The sequence below is a fragment of the Pan troglodytes genome, chromosome 3, assembly GCF_028858775.2.
Source record: "Pan troglodytes isolate AG18354 chromosome 3, NHGRI_mPanTro3-v2.0_pri, whole genome shotgun sequence".
NCBI classification, from domain to species: Eukaryota; Metazoa; Chordata; class Mammalia; order Primates; family Hominidae; genus Pan; species Pan troglodytes.
Window position 1 is genome coordinate 101634024 of NC_072401.2, and position 16363 is coordinate 101650386.

Here is a 16363-nt window from a genome sequence, read left to right on the forward strand (position 1 = left end):
ATATATGTACATACACACATATATGTATATACATACATACACACATGTATATACATACATACACATAGATGTATATACATGCATACACACATATGTATATACATACATACACACATATGTATATACATATATACACACACATATGTGTATATACATATATACATATATACACACACATATGTATATACATATACACATATATACACACATATATGTATATACATATATACACACATATATGTATATACATGTATACACACGTATGTATATACATGTATACACACGTATATGTATATACATGTATACACACGTATATGTATATACATGTATACACACGTATATGTATATACATGTATACACACGTATATGTATATACATGTACACACACACGTATGTGTATATACATGTACACACACATATGTGTGTATATACATGTATATATACATATGTGTGTATATACATGTATATACACATATATGTATATACACGTATATATGTATATACGTGTATATACATATATATGTATATACATGTATACACATATATGTATATACATATATACACATGTATATACATATATACACATATATATATACATATATACACATATATATATACATATATATGTGTGTGTGTGTGTATATATATATAGAAAGCTTACTTTGTAAGAACTAATAGAGGCCCAGTTCTTACACTGGCTGTGGGAGACAATTCTCCGTGGTTCCGTGGTTCTCTCATATTTCTGCTTGTCTTAAAAGGGAGGCAGTGATTGCCTTTAGTTCTGGACTGTCTTTTCAAGGATATTTTTATAGTGGAAAACTGTGGAAGATAGATAGTGTCTGAAGCAAAGGGTAGGCATCCTCTTGGGTTCCCTAAGCTCAGCGTTCCTCTCCTGCAATGTAACCCATAGGCATCCAACTGGGCCTAACCTTACTACTCCTGTGGGACTTAAAGGGAAGAGTAGACTGAAGCAAACATGCGGATGTTCATGCTGCTGGCTATGGAGGAGTAGTAAAATCCTTGGAGTCTTGTGTTTTCTACAAGTATCCATGAAACTGTGGCAGGCTAATATGTTACCTTGAAAGTTGGGTTAATTTTAGACCCTTGAGAGTTCTTTGACACCAGATTCACTTCCCTTCATGTTAAACTTGTCTGTCCTGATGCTGCTGGTACTTCCTTCAGACTTCACAGTGTCTGCGATAGCAAGTTCACTTTGAATTAGGTGGTAGCTACCCAGAAGATTCTCTGACACAGTAGCCGTTGGCTCAATATCTTTATGCTGTTGCTGATAGAATACTGCAAAATGCTCTTCTATATTCCCTTCAAATGGCTTTAGAGTTTTGCCTTGAAACAGGTTTAGAAAATTTCTGTCTCAACAAAGCCACACTTGAGCTATAATTTGGTTTATATGAATCAAACCATCTGTCTTTGCTTTTCCTTCAGCATGTTTGGATAGAGTGAAAAAGTATCCTTTTTATATTTGTAAATTATTAGCAAGTATTTGTTATGTAAATAATTCTACCTAATTATTAGTTCTGAAAATAAGATCAAGTCTTAGTTATCCAGATGGTCAAGTTCTTCAGCAGCCTTGTTTAACTCGTTTGCATTCCTCAGCATATAATCTGTGAGAATTTTTCAGATATTCCATGTTCAGGCGGTAAAAATCACTTTATATTATCCTCCGCAAAGGTAAATCTATTGCAAGATTAACCATATGCAATGGCAATACTTTTTTTTTTTTTTTTGAGACAGTGTCTTGCTCTGTCACCCAGGCTGGAGTGCAGTGGTGTGACCATAGCTCACTGTAGCCTTGAACTCCAGGGCTCAAACAATCCTTCCACCTCAGCCTCCCGAGTAACCTGGACTACAGGGTCAGGGCACTGCACTCAGCTAATTTTTAAATTTTGTGTAGAGACAGGAGTCTCACTTCGTTGCTGAGGCTGGTTTCGAACTCCCGGCTTTATGTGAGCCTTGTGCCTCAGCCTCCCAAAGTGCTGAGGTTACAGGCATGAGCCACCATGACTGGCAGAAAATTCTTGGGTAGAGATACAGATAATTTTATTTTCCCCTAGAATTTTATTTAAGTTTTTAAATTGCCTTTAAACATTTTTAAATGTTTTATTAAGTATTAAGCACAAAAAGAGATTTATCAAATGCATGTAAAACATAAGGAGTTATGATTCAATAACATATTTGTGCATACCTCCAAATTTAAGGAAATGATTGCTACTATTTCCTTTGATGTTTTCTGTTAATCTGTTATTATTCCCACTTACTTTTCTCTCTCTTCAGACGTATTCATTCTTCCAAAATTTGCGCTTACAAATCCCCAGACTTTTAAACAGATAAATCGTATATATTTGCATCCCTAAACATTTTAATGTTTTATGTCTTTATTACATAAACAGAAAAAAGCTCTATTTGTTCGTTTGTGACTTTCTTTTTGTAATCAATAATATATTCCAAAGATTCATCCAGATAACTTGTAGTTTATTATTTTATTTTTAAAGGCTAATCAACTGAGGTAGTAGGAGTGGAGAAGGAACAAAAAAATCTGGGTCAGGCACAGTGGCTCACACCTGTAATCCCAGCACTTAGAGAGGCTGAGGCAGGTGGATTGCTTGAGCCCAAGAGTTCAAGAGCAGCCTGGGCAAAATGGTGAAATCCTGTCTCTAAAAGAAGTATTTTAAAAAATTAGCCAGGCATGGTGGCACACACCTGTAGTCCCAGCTACTCAGGAGGTTGAGGTGGGAGGATCACCTGAGCCAGAGATGTTGAGGCTGCAATAAGCCATGATCTCGCCACTGCACTTCAGCCTGGGCAATGGAAGGAAGACCCTGTCTCAAAAAAAAAAAAAAAAAAAAAAATCTGTAACTGGTTGTAATACATTGCTTGTAAACATCACTGCACTCAGACCAGCCTCGTTTGTAATTTAAAGGCCATTTTCATTGCTGACCAGCATTCCATTTATGATGATACCCACAATTCATGTACCCGTTCCTCAGTTGATGGGCAGTCCACGTTGCTTTTCCAGACAGTTGTGTTGCTGAACTCCTGTGAGAGTCTCCTAACACATTAGTGCAAGAATAAAAGGCAGTAGTCTTAAAACGGGGATATATGTACAAGGATATACAAATGTTTCCCATGTGATATGTGGATATGTAGGGTGTAAATAGTTTTAGGGGAACCAATTTCTAAACATTTTGCTTCTATACACACTCTTTTCTAAAACTGATCTCTCTGAGACTTTGTCAGAGACACAGGTCCCGATTTTATATTTGCTCTTTATCCTCTTTCCCCACTTCACAAAATGACATACCTTTCTCTCACTGTTGGTCAATCTTACTATAATGCTTTATTCCGGAGCGTACAAACTCCTAGAGTGCCAAAGAAAGGGACAGTTTGAAATATTGCTCTAGGATAGTATTGTGTATTATTTGAATGCTTGGTTTTATGGCTGAATCGTATTAACCCCAAATTCTTAGGTTCTAACCACCAGTAATTCAGCATGTGACTGCATTTGGAGATAGGGTCTTTAGACAGGTAATTAAGTTAAAATGAGGCCCCTAGGGTAGACCCTAATCCAATGACTGATGTCCTTATAGGAAGAGATTAGGACACAGACATGCACACAGAGGGAAGACAATGTGAAGACACAGGGAGAAGACAGCCTCACCTACAGGCCACAAAGAACGGCCTCAGAAGAAACCAACACTTCTGACACCTTGTTCTTGGACTTCTAGCCTCCAGAACTGTGAGACAATACATTTTTGTTGTTTATGCTCTCTAGTCTTTGGTACTTCGTTATTGTAGCCCTAGCAAACTAATATACTTAGGGAACAAGTACTTTTGTGAGTCAGGTGGTTTCAGTTTTTTTATTTCAACAATATTGAAAGAAACCCTGATTGAATTATGTGCAGATTGATCATTTAAGATAATTTTTTGGTGATATATATTTATGTGATTTGAGCATATATCTTGAAAGTAGTTCAAAGATTGAGTGATACTGTAATAACCAAATCTCCTACATTCCCATCTTATTGATGTGAATAGATTTTCTCAGAGGTTACATCTATAGAAACAAAAAATAGATGGCTAGGCATAGTGGCTCAGGCTTTTGACCATATACTTTTTGGGGAGTTGTTTGTCATTTTCTTATTGCTTTGAAAGAATTCAAGACTTCGGGAGGCTGAGGCAGGAGGATCACTTGAGGCCAGAAGTTTGAGATCAGCCTGGGTGACATAGCAAGATCCTATCTCTACAAAAGATTAAAAAGTTAGCTGGATATGGCAGTGCACCCTTGCAGTCCTAGCTACCCGGGAGGCTGATGTGGGAGGAATGCTTGAGCCCAGGAGTTTGAGGCTGCAGTGAGCTGGGATTGCACCACTGCACTCCAGGCTGGGCCAGAGAGTGAGACACAGAGAGAGAGAGAGAGAAAAGGAAGGATGGAAAGAAATAATGCTAAGCTCTCAATTCTAGCAAAAAACCAATATGAAACCACGAATTAATTAACTAAAGAGTCCTCTCATTAAGAAATAGCTTATTATTATTATTGTGTTTAATAGTATTCAAAAATTTGGAAAACATGTTATTTTGGCCATTGTGTATTATTACTATTTGCAAAGTTAACTCACTCAAAAATTGACATTTAAAGAGTCGGTCACAGAAAATTTGAAAAAATTTAATTTCAGTTTATAATCTTATTTTTTTACAGGGAAGAAATAATAATAAATGACTTTTAAGTTTAAAAGATATTACATTAAAGAAAACTCAATATAAATTGTAGACTTTGAAAAGATACAGGAATGAAGAATAAGTAACACTGAAAAAATTTAATTCTGTTGAAGACCTTATTTATAATATTTTCTAAATAGATGTTGTTGAATGTCAAATTACTATGCTACTTACATTCCACTGGAAATATTTAAAAGATGATGTAATAGTTTTATTTTAAAAGGCCAGTATTTGTCACATTCTGGACTTTACATCATTTGCAACTTTTTAAACTTAGGATAAATAATTTGAATGACAATTTAAAAAATTTGACAGGCAGGGCACAGTGGCTCACACCTGTAGTACCAGGATTTTGGGAAGCCAAAGTGGAAGGATCACTTGAGCTCAGCAGTTTAAAACCAGCTTGGGCAACATAGGGAGACCCTGTCTCTACAAAAAATAAAAAATAAAAAAATTAGCTGGGTGTGGTGGCACACGCCTGTGGTTTCAGATACTTGGCAGGCTCAGACGGGAGGATCGCTTGAGTCTGGAAAATAGAGGCTACAATGAGCTGTGACCACGTCACTGTGCTCCAGCCTGTGTGACAGAGCAAGACCCTCTCTCTCCAAAAAAAAAAAAAAAAAAAAAAAAAAAAATAGTTTGAAGAACACTCTTTGATATGCTGGTTCACGAAATATACTTATCATTCAATTTTATAAAATAATGCCATATACATATATTAACTTGTTGATTTTTTTTTCTTGTGTCCTCACCAACTTTTGGAATTATCAATTTATTTTTACTAACGTGGATGTCTATACTGATATTTTATTATTGCTTTTAACTTGAATTTCTCTGATTACTAATTAGATTGAGGATCTTTTCATATAATTATCAGCCAGATTGGCTTCCTTTTCCATACAATACCTATTCAGGCTTTTGACGACATATTTTTTGGGGGGTTGTGTTTCTCTTATTGCTTTGCAAGAATTCTTGACGTATTCTGGTTACAAACCATTTTTCAGTTATATGTGTTGAAAACACTTTCTTCCAATTCCCGAGTTTTAATTTTATCTTCCTTATAGGATTATTTGATAAAGAGATGTTTCAGGGCATCTTGACGTCTTATTTAAGAGTTCTTCCCTCTACGTCAAAATTACGAAAATTCTATCTTCTAAGTTTCCCTTTCATATTTAATTCCTTAATCAACCTGAAATTGATTTTTATGCTCAATGTGTATGCATTCAACTTATTTATCTCCTGTGAAAAGTTGTTATTGCACCAGTTATTGAAAACAACATCCTTTACCCATTCTGAGAATACTGAGGGAAAAATAATCAAACTTGCTTTCTCCTATACCTTATCACTAAAAAATGAACACAGAAGCCTTCTGTGACCAAACGTGTGGGTTTTCCCGACATATCAGACAAGCAATCAATTCCGCCATCTGACACCAGCTGGGTATCCTCTAATCCAATTCCATTCTGACACTACCAGGAGACAGCCTCAAATACCACAGGTAGAGGGCTCAGTCCCCAAGGGTGTCCCCCTCCCCCAACTTCCAATGCCAATCTCAAGCCTCAGCTTGCTTTACCTGTGCTTCTGACTACCTGCTATAAATTAGGGTTCCCATGACTCCCTCCTGGGATTAGATTAATTTGCTAGAGCAGCTCACAGAACTCAGGGAAACACTTACTTACGTTTACTGGTTTATGATAAAGATTAGTAGAAAAATGCTGATGAGTGCCGATGAAGAAATGCATAGAGCAAGAAATGTGGGAAGGGGCAGGAGCTTCTATGCCCTCTCCAGGCCCACCATCCTCCAGGAACCTCCAAGTGTTCACTTATCCAGGTGTTTGACCTCAGTCCTTTTAGGTTTTTATGGAAGCTTCGTTATGTAGAATTATGTAGACTGGTTAAATCATTGGCCATTGGCTTAATCTTCGGACCCTCTCTCTTTTCAGGTGGATGTGAGGGTGTGGTGAGGCTAAAAGTCCCAACACCCTAATACAGCCTTGGTCTTTCTGGTGACCAAGCCCCATCCTGAAGCTACCTGGGGGTTTCCAGCCATCAGCCAATCATTAGCATACAAAAGACACTCATCACTTTGAAGAATCTAAGTAGTTCAAGAGTTTTATACCAGGAAACAGGGACTAAGACCAAATGTATATTTCACAATATATATTTAAAGACCACCCTAATCTTCCAATGAGAATTCCTTACATCAAAAGGACATACAACTTAAAAGATACTGCAGCACTCCTAGAATCTCACTGAATCATTTATAATTAATCAAGTCCGTTGTGTAGTATAAATATGTCTCCCAGGATGAGGTCACTCAAGTTTGTAGGCTTCCATTCGACCCTGTCTGATTTCAAAAGTAGTCTCTGCAAACATAGCTTCACCTTTTCAGGCATCTGTTATAATTGAGCTGGAAGACATCATCATCACTTGCTCTGATCCTCTTTTGAAGTGATACTATTGGATTTCCATCCTTATATAACCCATTTATTAATTCCTTTAACCTCAGTGACTATTCTTCCTTCTCTTCATTTATACCCCAAATCTTCCACCTTTGGAAGCAAAGGTTTGCCTCCATTTGTACACCCTGTCTGTCTAGGCGGAACGCCGCAATGCCAGTCTAGCAGGTGCTCCCTTTCAGTCCACTCATATTCAGATAGGGTTAGGCTACACAGATCCAGAACTGGTGGGCTCTTTTTACTACCAGGCAAAATAGCTGCATTCACTGTTAACCCCAATTTTGCCAAATGAGATGAAGGCACAACCCACTTCTATCAGGCCCATAAGGAATTCTCATATAAGGTTTATAATGAGCCATCCCTACTTACAGCCCTTGTAATTGCAGCCCTGATCCTATGACCACTGCATCAAGTAGGTGAAAGAAAAAAAAAAAAGAGGACAAGAGAATTAAAAATATATAATGTTTTATTGTCAAAAATAGACAAACTTTAATTTCCTTTAACAGGAATATTAATTTAACAGCCTTCCATAAGCCATCACCATTTTGTAAGCATAACAGGCAAGAGAGTCAAAGATAACTGTTAGTGGAAAAAGGACAACAGTTCTACATCCATGCCCAAGAAGCCTTGCCCAGTCAGTGGTGACAACTCCAGGACAGCGGCAGAAACACAGTGAACCTTTGGAGCTTAACAATAGACATGCAAAACAACATTGATTTATCTTGGCCCAATTCTATAAAGATTGGCTTTGTAGTATCTTTCCAAGCATTTGAAGAGTTTAGTTTGTTAGAACACTTGCTAATTTGAACAGTGACATTTTAGGTCACTTATAGTATCAGTAACAGGATCACACCTGTTTTTCAGTAACACCAGGATGAATACATCTGTCCCTACGCCAGTCTCCAGCATGTGAAGTGGAGCTAATAGCTAGGGCAGGAAACCTGAATAAGCTCCTTATCCACGACCCACAGCAAGGATATGAAAGCCTTGCTGAATTGAACATTGTTGAGTGGAGGCTAAATTCTCTCATTAACATAAAAAAGGAAAGAGATAATGATCTACTTAGTTGGAATAAGACAAAAAATAAGGCCTTTATTATTCCCTAGTGACAGGTATCCAAGGTGGAAAAAATCTGGGTGCATGCATGGTTATCTGGACGGTGAGTTTCATTCTCTAGGCTGCACTATAAACCATATCTCCATAGCCAATGCAGACTTCGTAAATTGACCCGTTTCAATAATTCAAAGTGGTAGTATACAGCTACTATCCTTGACAATTGGGGTTAAGGAGAGATATACTTCAATTCCCAGAAAAGCCCAGAGATGAGATAACACTGCCATGGTGAAATGGTTCATCTGAGATTAAGCACATGTAATACTGAAAAGAGGATAGATTACTAAGTGAATCAGAGAGGGACCAGATCTCAGAACTAATTTCCTATCCTCACAGGTATTCATCATTCACTCAATGGAAGAGTAATCAACTACACACAAAAATATCAGTTCAATATTTTGCATTTTTCTAGTTTAAAGACAGTATTCAACACTTAAGAACAAGGGAAACTGAGCTTATAAAGGCATCTAAAACAACACCGTGGTTACTGAAATGGCACCACAAGCTTTTGTTGCCTCTTTAAAACATTAGAGTGAGGAAGTCACCAAGAAACAGTGAAGCAGTTCCATTATTGCCGTAATATTTCTCATTTACTCTTACCTAGGGTTAAGCTTTAATTAAACTCACCTACTTAATCCTACCCTCCTGTCTAAAAACCCTTCAAATTTGAGTCAGGAACTGGTGGTGGGGGCTTTTGGAAGTTTTGATAGGCTAAATATCATTTAGTATGATTCTGTGATTTAAAGAATCCTCTGAAAACTTACAGAAAAAAAAGCCATATGAAAATCAAAATAGGCAAATCTGGTTTATATAGTCTATTACCAAGCCTACCTGAAACCAAATTGTGGAATCAAATGTAAAACTCAAATGGGCTTCTACTTTTGCTTACCTATTCCATCCCATTCAATTCTGTACAAAAATGGGATCTATGCAGAAAATCTACACTATTTTGAATCACTTCTCCAAAGGCCAGAAAATCAGCCTGTTAGCTGCAGTTGCTATGAATGTGAAACACAGAAAGAAAAGAGACTACATTTGGGGTTTCTTATTTAGGGCAGGTGGGGCAAACTACAAATGACTTTAGCTGACTAGCTGAATAGTTTTACTATCCAATCATGAAATAATCTTTATATATTTTCCCTTTTTAGGACCCTTCAATCACTGTTGTTCCAATCAGTGAGTAAAGTTTTTTCTTAACAAGTCGAAATCCTGAGCTGAGGATCAGAGTTCTCCTGAAACCAGAGGAGAAGCGACCTTTACTAAAGAAAAAGTCCCTGAAGCTAGTCCATGAGCAGTTCTCCTGCTTAAACACAAGTGTAAGCTCAAAAGTAGGCACGACACTAGAATCACACACAATCCTATCCAGCTTTTTACATACATTTTCAATTTCCAAGTTCACATGCATAACACAACCTCGCAAGCCGCAGGGCTCCGTTGAGGAAAGCCGCAGGACATCTTGAGCAATTCTCTGGGTCAGTTTCTCAGGGACAAGGACCTTTGAGCAACCAAGTTTAGTTTGCTTTGATTTGGACAGACAGTTCTCCAGCATTTTAACCAAATTCTGGCAAGTTGATTCCTCAAATATTACCTCGTTGAGGTTGGGTTCAGGAACAACATAATCCCAGTAGTCAAAATCTGTAAGAAATGGAGTTTTCTTTTTAGATACAGAAAAAAAATTTAAGAGTGGAAAAAAAACACCAAGATACCAACATTGGTTACCTCTATCTACCATGTCTGCCTTTTTCTTGTATTTGTTTCAGAGTCAGCTGACCTCAATTAACTGTTAACTAGCTAGGTAATATAGCGAATAATTTAAGCTCTCATGAATGTTCATGTATGAAATAAAGGTTTAGATAAATAGAGTAGATAGGATATAACCACTTTTCTTTAAATTTATGTGTGTACACAAAACACACACACAACCGTAAAGACTATGCATCAAAAATCTACTTGTGATTATCCCAGATTATTGGTGATTTTCTTTTCTTTCCTCCTACTTGCTTATGGGGGTTTTCTAATTTTGTTTTACAGAAAACATGCATTACTTCTGGAATAAAAAGTTATAACTTTGTTTTTTGGACTAAGGGGTTGTTACTTTCTAACTGTAGGAATACATGTATTGTAAAATAAAGAATTTTTACTATTATGCTTGAAGAGTTGTATTAAAGCTTGAAGAGTTATATTAAAGATCTATCAAATTTGTGTCTTTAAGTCTTTACTGGAGTGGCCTGTAGGTCCCAATTTTAGCTTTAGCCTCTTTAATTAAAAATTGCGCAGAGAAGACCTTTGAGGTTCATGAGGATATTTATAACCGGCTGGGTGGTTTTTCTTAGCCAAGCAAAACAAAATAGTCCTAGGGAAATAAAATTAGCTGGGCTCAAAGGAAAAGAGATAGCTCTGCATTTGGTCACCTACACCTCAAATTAATCCTACCCCTTGGCAGGATGCCACACCACACGGAGTCAAATGAACAAGGTGCAGGCAGATGCCCTCCCAGCTCCTCTCTCTAAGCCTACTCCACCTTCATCAGCCACTGGCTTTTCCTCTCCACTTCGTGTAATTTTGGAGTTCTGGCCTATAAATTAGGTCATTAACCACTTCACCTTGAAAGGAGAAAAACACGAAGAGCTTAAGCAGTTTATCTATGCTCTTACAGCTCTTTAGTGTCAGAGCAGTGTGTTCACTCAGAAACTGCTGTTAAAATTCCAAATGACAGCAAGTCAAGCACCGCTGCTGTTCAACAGTTTCCTTCTCACATTAAAAATGGAATAATGGATATATCCACGACTGAAAATCCTACTCAGTAATAAACAATAAACACGAACACACTGATTTAAGCAACGACATAAAAGAATCTCAAAAACATTAGGCTGCGGGAAAGAAACCAGACACAAAAGAATATCTACTGTATGGTTCCACTTACCTAAAGGCAAAACTAACTTGGAATGATAAAAATCAGATCAGTAGTTCCCTGGAGTCAGGGGAGAGTGAGGAATACCTGGCAAATGGGTGCGTCGGAATTCAGGGGGAGGGGCGATATTGATTACAGGGTAAATACATTTGCTAAAACACACATAACTGTGTTCTTCACAATCATGTAAGATAAGGAACTTAATCCCAAAGGGCCTACTGGCACCAGACTAGAAAGATGCAGCCCTCGGGTATTCTACTTTTGCTACTTTTGTTTCTATCATGGAGAGAAGATGTTAGAAAATTTGGAAAGGAGTCTCCTCAGATGGATTTTGTGGCACCCCCTACATAGAGGTAGGGGAGGAAGTCGAAAGCCCGCCCACCCAATAGATCCAGAGGCACCGACCTTGGGAAGGGAGAAGGGTGGACAGCGGGGACACTCACCACTTAGCAGGCTCTCTGGGTGATAGCCACAGTCCAGCAATTCTGAAATGCTGGCCGGGTTCTTGCTGCTCAAACTGCCAGTTGCAACCATGGTCAACGGCTCTGTTTCCTTCGCGAGGTGCAACGGCCTTTCCTGAGTGCTGGAAAAAATGAGGCGAGAAGAGACGGATTTGCAAAAGCAGACGAGTCGTGCAGAGGCTCCTAAAATGCCCGGCGTCGCAGGAGCGAACTAGCGGAGGAACTCCTTTGCCAAAGGGGTGGAACCGGCCTCTGCAACTCAATTTAACAAAGCCCTGGGAGCGGAGCCGCAACCTGAAACTAACTCAACAGTTCGCAAAACTTGGAAGCGACCTGCCCCGCGGAGCGCCCCCCGGCCCCGCTGCCCCCACCAAGGCCGCAGCTTCGCTCACCTGCCAGGAGTTCGCGGGGGCCTGCGCGCTCGCTGCCGGGTAAACACAGGCAGGTGCCTTCTTAGGAGTCCCCTCTCCTGGGGACTCGGTGACCTGCAGACCCCAGCAGCCTGCGGCACCCTGCTCACCCCTCCCCGACCACCCTGCGCCGGCTCCTCGCAGTAGCATAGCCTCCGGGGCAGCGAGAACTTTATAGGTCCAGTCCCCACCCTGCTCAGGCCCGCCCACCTGCACCGCCCCTCCCCGGCCAGCGCCCCGCCCCTCCCCTCCGGAGTCTGGTCCCCTTTCAACCTCTACACTTCCAGGTAGCCCGAGCCTAGCCACAGGGAGTTGAGGATAAGCCTGTGGTAGAGCGGACACCTGTTGCTTCCAGGGTAGACCTCGGGCCACTGGGACCGCAATTCCGGGTGCACGACTCGTCAAAGCCTGAACCTGATTGTTCAGTGCGACCCCTCCCCGAGCGTCCGCGCTTTCACACTCAGGCTGCTCCCGGCAGCGGGAAGCTTTAAGCGATCTGTGCATTTCCTTGTCCTGGGGCTTTGCTGTGTCATCCTGAACACTTGGCTTAAATCTGTTGCAAAGTCCACTGAGCATCATTTATACACTTATTTCTGGCCTCTAACCCAGTCAACTCTACTCTGCCTCCCAGGGTTTCTGTATCCTCCTCTGCTGCAAGCGGTCAGATCTAGTTTTCCTTTCCCGCATCGAAGGCTCGCCAGCATTTTAAGAAGGGCCTTAATGACCCCACGCACTCCGTGGCTCCCTGGCATTCTTCGTGCACTTACATCTGTGGCTAATGCGTTTTCTTCGCAGGAAGGGTGAGCCTGGCACTCTTCTAATTAGACCTTGCCCCAGAGCGCGGGGAGCTTGAATTGAGCGGGAGTTTGCCAAGAAACACACAATACCATTAGTAGGATCTTAGGTACTCCTCTATCCGTGCATCGAGAGCAACTGTCATTTCCGGAGGCAGAAGTTTCTGGCGAGCCCTGTTGGGAGGATCTTGGATTTGGGATATTTTGAAGAGGTTTCAGAGACTGAAGATAAAGAGTTTTATATTCTGCTGGGGATCAGCAGATAATCCCTGTGAGGGCTCCGTGCGGTCCTGCACAGGAACACACAGAGGGGCAGACGAGCCCTGGAAAGAGGCAACATGCCCGCATAGCCCATGAGCAAGAAGCCAAACCTGATTTTTTTCTTCCAAAGTTATTAAGCCACGGTTTTCTCGCTTTGGTGTGCCAGTAGGAGATGATCTGTTCAGAGAGTCAGCTTGGGGTGGGTTAGGGGATGCCTGGAGGGAGAAAGTTGTTCCTACAGTAGAGATCCCAGTGTTGGCTCCCAGGCCCTCTAGGATTATGTGTAGAATGATTTGCAGGTTAGAACCTTGAAAGGCAGTTTCAGCTGTCCTGGCATAAAACTCTTAGAAAAACAACAACAGAAGGGGTATAGAGGGTGTGATAAACAGATCAGTGGGAGGACATTCGGACGCAGAGCAGCAGAAATTAAAGCCAGCTTGACAGTCCATTTTTAACTCAGTTCAGGCAGCTGCACTGCCTGAAGGTCAGGCGAGCCAAGGAAGGAGATGCTGATAGACTGGTCTTTGAAGGCCAGTTTCCACTTCTACTTCAATAAACAGAAAAGTGGAAAATAAACAAGCCCATTTAAGCCAATTAAAAAGAGGTTTCAGTGGCTAGGGTGTTCAGGACCAATGGATGGGCCCATGGTCAGGTGTTGGATGCCAGCCGCCTGACAGTCAGTCCCTGGGCAGGCCACAGAGCCTCTTGTCCTTGTCTGGGCAGCATTACTAATGAGGCTGCCACTTAACCTGCCTCCAAGGAGGATTTTTAGAATTAATATAATGAGTGGTCTGAACCAATACTAGCGAAATAAAGAAATTACTCGTTTCAATTTTCTTAGGGTATTTAGGCATAATTCATAAAGTAAATGCCCCCATAGGGCCAGAAAGATTATTGGAACTTACAGAAAGTAGTAGTTGCTCTTGGATCACCTGACTAAATGAAATTTTGCAAAGCCCTTTGAGATTTGACTTCAGAAAACAATTTACTTATGTACAAAAGACTTCAAATAATATCTTCTTGGCTGAATGGGCCTTGCTCTCAGGACATACAGGGCATAAGGAATGATTGAGGTAAAACACATACCTGGAATAATTAAGAATGTCCTTTTTTATCTACTTAAAAGCATAGAAAATCCATTCTATCACCAGTTTGCATCTTCACAAGGTTAAACAGAACTGATTTTTTAAAAATTTGAAGCATAGAGAAGAATTAGGAAAAACTAAGTGCCATTATAGGCTAAGTGCAAGGTGACACAGTCTATCAGATTTCAGAAAAATGTGGATACAGTCAATTATTTATAACTGAAAGTTCGCATTGGGGAACTTCAGGTGTTTATTAAGTGCAGTGATAAAAAAGTTTGTTTTATTGCTCTTTCATTATATCCTCTAACTAATACTATATAAACAGTTTGTGGGAGTGCTTACTGGAAATAGTTGTGTATGAATAGAAAATCTAGTCAGTTAAATAATTTGATTTCCTTTCATACACCAATGTATTATAAGAAACTATCTAAATCATAGGCAAAGCCTTTAACTTAAGCATGCTTGCTTTTTTATTACTATAATTCACTAATCCATCTTCTTACAGAAAGAAAATGAGATAGCAGTAACAACTGGCAACCATATGTTCACCTGATGTATTTGCAAATATTTAAGTTCTAGGCTTCCTCAGGTATAAATATAGTATTCATAATGTCATTGCTTATGTAAAGTGTAAATTCACAATGCCAGGGATACTGAAAAAACAAAAAGCAAAAATGATGCTTTCATGTATTATTACAGGAAATGTTGGTGTCTTTTGCATTTGTGATTTGGAGTGTTGAATGTTCATTACGTGTTTCACTAGCCAATTTTCTGTCTTTATTTGGTATGAACACTTATTTTTGAATCTTATTAATACATTTATGTTCCACACATAGCTTATTTTATTTCATAAACTATGACACCTGAGGGAAAGTTACTGAGTTTCTTAATCTGTGCAATTCAGGGAAAACTTACAGGACATGGAAATTGATCAATACTTTAGCAGTAAGCTCATGGGGTTATTGTAAGGATTAAAAGAGAAACCCTTAAAATCAACGCTAAATATTATCTCTTTTTTATAAACAAATATGAGATCTTTAAATGCACACTGGCTCTAGATTCCCTTAGTTGTGCTAAGTTTGTAAATTTGGTGTCTCATGCAAAGTGCTTAGAACCAAACTAATACTGATATTAGGCAAGAACTTAATGAGTGATATTATTATTATTGCTGTTATTATGTTCTGAAATTGTAGTTATCTGGGTCAGTGCAACAAGCAAGTGGCTAAATGGAGTTGGGGAAGTGTTGTTAAAGTATAAGAAAATTTATGATCTTTCCTGTTTGCAGGAAATCTGGAAAGTATTGGCACTGATTAGGAAAGCCTTTTTTATTATAATACATCCATCACTGTATGGGAAAGCAGGAAAGGATCTGCCAATGAAACGTTAAGAAAATAATGTGGGTAAAAAATTATCTTGGTGTAAAATACAGAGATTTATATGTTAACTTTCCTCTATTAATCTAGGAAATAGTTTTCTGGAAATAACATCTACAGACAATTGAAACTATTGACTATAGAATGACACAGTTGTTTCAAGGTATGTGTGATCATCTGTTAACATACTCGGTGAGATATTTAATCATAATTTTTATTTGCCTTTGAGGGTGCATCACCCAATACAATTTCCATTTAATTATTAAATATTCAATATGACTTATTCTATTAAGTAAGGTAACATGGAAACTTATCTCATATAAGACAAAAACCAGGCCCAATACATAAAATAATACATAATGCTTGCTATTAAAAGCTGAGAGAATCTTCCAATAACACAAGGGTTTGCCTCTCTTTTTAAGGAGAGAAATGTTACCATAGCAACTTGTCTCTTAATATAGTTATATGATTTTGTTCTCTTCATAAACAATGCTGTGTATTATCCGTCTTTAAATAGAGATAATATGTTTAAATGCATACAATATCTGCTTTTCCTTAATTATGGAAAAATGTATAATTCAGGTGACCATATCAGAGGATGTCAGCCAGGAACATGGAGTGGGTCCTTGACATTTGTCTAGCGATACATCTTAAAACTTTCACAAGTTCCAAATTTGAGAATACCACTATGCCATACCATTTTTTCTGGAATTTTAATGTGCAACAAGAGATGAGGAAAATAAAGCTACATGCTCATGTCAA

At 39.0% G+C, this 16363-nt stretch overlaps 1 protein-coding gene across 1 annotated transcript; it reads right to left on the reverse strand.

Annotated features, from left to right (window-relative positions):
• Window positions 1-7641: 7641 nt before the first annotated feature.
• DDIT4L (DNA damage inducible transcript 4 like) lies at window positions 7642-12294 on the reverse strand. The gene is made up of 3 exons (XM_001168002.6): window positions 12071-12294; window positions 11661-11800; window positions 7642-9941 (listed from the first exon to the last, which is right to left on the reverse strand). Exons 2-3 carry the CDS (start codon window positions 11749-11751, stop codon window positions 9451-9453), a joined length of 582 nt encoding a protein of 193 aa, XP_001168002.1. The 5' UTR covers window positions 11752-11800; window positions 12071-12294; the 3' UTR covers window positions 7642-9450.
• Window positions 12295-16363: the final 4069 nt, after the last annotated feature.

Bases quoted from the DNA above. Each gene is read 5' to 3' on its own strand.
- DDIT4L (XM_001168002.6), bottom strand. From the start codon at position 11,751: ATGGTTGCAACTGGCAGTTTGAGCAGCAAGAACCCGGCCAGCATTTCA. The intron at 9,942-11,660 runs GTGAGTGTCCCC...CATTTCTTACAG, and splicing joins CCCAGAGAGCCTGCTAAGTG to ATTTTGACTACTGGGATTAT.